This window comes from Propithecus coquereli, unplaced genomic scaffold (genome assembly GCF_000956105.1).
Source record: "Propithecus coquereli isolate 6110/MARCELLA unplaced genomic scaffold, Pcoq_1.0 Scaffold576, whole genome shotgun sequence".
In the NCBI taxonomy this organism is placed as follows: Eukaryota; Metazoa; Chordata; class Mammalia; order Primates; family Indriidae; genus Propithecus; species Propithecus coquereli.
In genome coordinates, this window is record NW_012151685.1 from 616,961 (window position 1) to 622,461 (window position 5,501).

Sequence of the window (5,501 nt, forward strand, 5' to 3'; positions counted from 1 at the left end):
ATTGTATTATACCAGCCTCTGGGGTTGCAATGGTGACCAAACCAGACAAGCTCTTACCTTCAAGAAATTTATAGACAAGTGGAGAAGATGCATATCAAATCATTATACTAATAAATGTATCATTACAGCTGTGATAAATATGATATGGGAAAGGAAAGGTCAAACTGAAAAAAAGTATCTGAGAGGTAAAATTTCCAATACTAGTTTGGTTATTGGGGTATCGAAATAAATAATAGGTATATTTCCTACTCCTCATTCCTGAAAGGATATTCAAACTGATTTGTATGGCAGAAAAAACGCACATGAAATACCATCAAAGAAGGTGTATTAAAGTAACAAATTTGTGGAACAGATTAAAATGACCTTTTACCAAAAGATAAGATCAATAAGCTATGAATTATAAACTCTGAGTTTGCGATTAATTCCACTTGCATTTCAATATTACCATTCAATTGGAATAATAGTACTTTGCTGATGAGATACAATTTATTCTAGGTTTCTCCATTTTGATTTTTCTTCATTCAGATGTTGCAAGAGCAATTGAATTGCTGGAAAAACTACAAGAATCTGGAGAAGTGCCAGTACACAAGCTACAATCCCTCAAAAAAGTGCTTCAGAGTGAGTTTTGCACAGCTATTCGAGAGGTACGACACCAAGATTTTAATAGCTAAATTCTGCCATATGTCTTCTGAATAGAAAACATGTCTTTTTTACACAAACAGTTGAAATAGTTAAGATTGGAACTACATTTTAATTTTCTGTTTTTATCTCCTCGGACAGATGATAAAATACAATTTAGTCTGCTAAATTCTTAAATTAGATCCTGCCAGGATTTATACATTCATATAAAACCAAATGTTGATCTTCTGGTACCAATGAAGGGACTGAGTCAACAGGTGACTGTTGCATGTAGTCTAAACAGTTTAGTGGTTACATGAAGCCACATGTAAATTCAAGTAGAAATAATTATAATTAATGGGGGCTCAGCTTGTCTTAGAATAACATTCAAGTAAGTCTTTCACAGGTAAATCTGAAAGAGTAATCTCCTACTGAGTAAAGTTATAGTCATTCAAACATTATTGGCTAGTGCAATAATGGGAAATCACCAAACAGTCTGACATGGCTTTCTAGTAAAATCTTTGTAATGTTTTCTTAACTAATGGTTTTAAGAATGCTAAGTTGAAACAAGTGTGTTGAAATGACTATTTGAATTTTGCATTGACATATGATAGAATTGACTGTTCAACTAATGAATTTAATTGGTTACAAAATAATCCACTTGAGACATGCAGGTTATATTGTTTTATTCATTAACCCATTACCACTTCCCCATCAGGTACCAGGTGATAATTCATTGGTTAGAACCTAGAGTTCACAAATCCAGTATATTTGCCTTCTTTGAAGCCCCAGTGATGAATTCACTACTGTCATCCTCTCCAAAGCCAGTGGAACCCAATGACTGCCTAGAGAGTTTGTTGTAGCATAGAGCATATACCTCTCAAGGAATCCTGTGTTACCTTCCCTTTCTCTTTGCAACTCTACTTGTGGCTAATGCACATTCTTTTGCCTCAACAATGCTAGTTTATAAGTAGTCACTAGGTAGAAAAGACTAAAGCAGAGACATACAAAACCTTCCTCACTACAGATTTAAACTGGTACCTATGCAATGCAGTTAAAATTTGGCCTTTGTTGGGATTTGACCTATACCATTATGTGCTAAATAATTCTCAAATGAAATTGTTCACCATTTAATCTTGTTAATATTGAACACAGGTTAAGTAAATAACTATAATAGCATCTCTAGGTTTTAACCTATGAATTCGATCAAAGGCTGAAAGGAAATTTCTCAAAATATATGAATTCTCTGCTACTGGCTTCCCCTTAGTGGCAAAGGTATAAGGTATCTAGAAACCCCAAGAGCATTCTCTTGGTACTGTTGTCACTAATATAGTCATTCTGTAGGCCAAGGCTAAATTTCCTATGCACTCTTTTCTTTCATCACAGAGTACTATTCCCCTGAGATTTGGTGGCCAATTTTTCCTTTTTAGAGATTCTATCTTCTCTTCCGTGTCTTAGCATTCTGCTTTCCACAGAACTAACTAAAGGATAGGACACATCAAATATATATCTCTGTTCACTGGGCATATGTCTTGTGATCAATTCAAAGTCTCTACCTTCATGGAAATTAAAGTCCAGCAGGAGAACATTAGGATAAATAAGTACGCAATACAATATCAGAATGTGGCAAGACTATGGAAAGAAGTAAGGCAGGATTAGAAGGGTCAGGGTAAGCCTCTGTTAAGTTGAAGGTGATCAGAAAAAAAACCTAATTGAAGTCACACAAATATCAGGGACTATATGTTCCAGGCAGAGGAAACCACAAGCGCAAAAAACACGGAGGCACAAATGGACACCCCTGAAACTAGTATGTCTGCAGTGAAATTAGCAAGGTAGGTTCCTTAGAGGCAGCTAAAGAGTAGGTAACATGAGGCTTTGCAGGCCATAGTAAGAACATTGTATTTCATCCTAAGCATGATAGGAAGCCCTTGTAGAGTTTTGACCTGATCTTATTTGCTTTTTTAAAAAGTCTCTCTAGCAGTTGTGAGAATACAGTGACAGTACAACAGTAGAAACAAAAGAAACCAGTAATAAAGTAATGAGTAGATCAAGTGAGAGGAGATGATGGCAGCTTGGACAAAGATGGCAGCAGTGCAAGTAGTGGGAAGTTGTTAGATTCCAGATACATTTTTTGAGAGTAAGGTCAGCAGGAATTTTTGATGTGTTGGATGGATATATGGGGTATCAGAGAGAAGATTCAATTGAATTTTAGGTTTGGGTTTCAACAATAATATAATAAGATGAGAGGTGGACCAGTTTTGGAGAAGACTATCCAAGAGCTCTGTTCTGGACATAGTAAGTTGATGATGCTTTTCAGACATTCAAGTAGAGACATCTAGCAGGCGTCTAAATCTGAAGCTTGGGTCTGGAGATGCAAAGGTGATATAGATATCTGTTCAAATAAACATTTGATGTGGAAAAAAAGAATGAAAGTAAAAAATAAAATAAATACTGCAACTTTATATAGGTATTATAAATATATCTTACAAACTCTGCCTGTGGTAAAGTGGGTATATGTGTCATTTGAAGTCCGTGGAAGTCTATCACTGATCTACAGGCAATCCAGTAATTTAAAAAAAAAAGATGATATAAGTTATCTACCTTACATTTTATAATATGAACAAGATTAATTTTATGTTCACAGTTGTGTCCTTAGTAATAATTTGTTCTTAAAGGCAGTGCATCTTATACAGAAATTATAAAAGGTCACTTCATCTTGGCTAACATTTCACACCAGTTGTATGGTATCGTTTATGTTTGTTAAGTTTGGAATTCTCTTTATTATTCTTATTGTGTTGATTTGCATTTGCTATGGGAAGTAATGATAAAAATAGCAATGTATATACAACAATTCTGATTAATACTGTGAATCTGTCTAGTGAAAAGTTTTTCAATATAAACATAAAATATGAATACGTGCCGCCAGACTAGTGAATCCAAAAGCTAGTAAAGTTCAACTAGAAAGTATGACAATAAATATCTGAAAATTAAATTTTATAGAGCCTAGAACTCTTTCATTCCTGGTGTCTTGATCACTGACTGCAATGCTGGTAAGACACCTTTGAAGTTTTCCATTCAAATAATGCTCAGAATCTTTATGGGTTGAATTACCTGAGTTTTTCAGAAATATTTTCTATTAATAGTTATAAATTTTGTCCAGAAAAGTGGAGAAAATAATAAAAACTACAGTGGCATCATTCTTAGTTGCACTCACCAGAACAAAAACAGATACAGGTCACACCAGTGCCAACAAGATTGTAAAACAAAAATTATGCTTAAAAAAGAAAGCAGGACAAGCTTTTGCCAATTTTTTTTATTGCCTTACACAAATATAACAGCAGTTATTATTATACGTTGAGGTAATCTCATATTTTGCCTTACATTTGAATGAAACCACTGAATCAGCTCTTGGCATATATACAGCACATGAGAATAACTTGATGACATTTTATGTTTTTTTAAACTAAAAATGGATGGGCTTAAAGGAGATTAGCAGTTTTCTTTACTTAGGTATTTTTCTGTAATCTGTAATATGACTGAAAAAAGCATGTTAAGATCAGTATTGAAAGAAGACCAACTACTTATACAACTAAGAAAGACATTGTTCTATTAATAAGTTGCACTTGAATTCCAATCCACACACAGCTTTATTCACAGAATAAGGAGAGTGGTCACTAATACTGTTCCTGACTGTATTTGATTGCCGAAACATCTGGAAAGAACCCTGATTGATAATTAAATTGTGCCTAATCTGTGCAAGTCATTTCAGAGAATATGGCAGCGAATGGTTAGTTAACACATGATGCTACTTTTCTATAATGAGATGTGCTGGCTGATAAGAGAACATTCACAAAAGTTCTTAAATGAGAAATGAAATAAAAATTTTTATGGTACTTACAGTCCCAACAAAGACCATTTCTGTGATTTTAAGTCACTTCCTCAAGTTTTAGAGCCACACTGTATTAATTATCTTCAATGGCCTAAACTTATAAATGTAGAGTTGAAAAATAATGTTTATCAAATGTTGACTTTTGAATAAGAGAATTCCATAAGAGAACTGAATTGTGGTACAAATAGTTCAATTGCCAAAAGATGAACTTTTTCCTGACACTTTATATTCTTTGTGCCTCAGAGAAAGAAATTAATAAATGTATAAATTATATTTTAAAAGGACATCTAATTTCTGCAACAGAATATGAAGAAGTTCTTTCCACAACCAGAGTAATCAAAAACATAAATTGCAATCTAAATATTGTTTACTACCATCATCTTCCATGTTCTAAAACATTCAAGCTCCTGATTTCTAGGATTGTGTGTGTGTTCAGTGACCTGAAGTATTATGTGCTGCAGACACTGATCTATTGTAAGGATTTACTCCCACAATTATAACTGCCATATGCATGTCTTTTTTTTGAATTTCAGAATATTATGGAGGTACCAACGTTTTGGTTACATGGATTGCTTTTGTACTGCTTAAGTCAAAGTTATAAGTGTGCCCATCACCCAGATGGTGTACGTTGTACTCGTTAGGTACGATTTCACCCATCCCCGTCTCCCACTCCCACTGCATGATTTCTGTTGAGTTTTACTTCCATCTAGACACATGAGTGCTGATTGGTTAGTTCCAATTTAATAGTGTGTACAAGAGGTGTTTATTTTTCCATTTTTGTGATACTTCACTTAGGAGAATGGTCTCCAGTTACATCCAGATTATTGCAAAAGATATTAATTCATTTTTTATGGCTGAATAGTACTCCACAGTATACATATACCATATTTTATTAACCCACTCATGTATTGATGGGCACTTGGGTTGTTTCCACATCTTTGCAATTGTGCTGCTATAAACATTTGTGTGCATGGCTGGGTGCGGTGGCTCACGC

The 5,501-nt window shown here is 34.2% G+C and overlaps 1 protein-coding gene across 2 annotated transcripts in view; it reads left to right on the forward strand.

Moving 5' to 3' along the window:
* LIN7A (lin-7 homolog A (C. elegans)) overlaps positions 1-5,501 on the forward strand; it is a 175,388-nt gene that overhangs the window by 53,959 nt on the left and 115,928 nt on the right. For both annotated transcript variants that reach the window (XR_001138068.1, XM_012658162.1), the window contains exon 2: positions 526-644. Coding sequence is in view for 1 of the 2 variants with exons in the window: in XM_012658162.1 (XP_012513616.1) it covers positions 526-644 (119 nt within the window). In the remaining variant the exon portion in view is untranslated. The remainder of the gene's footprint in view (positions 1-525; positions 645-5,501) is intronic.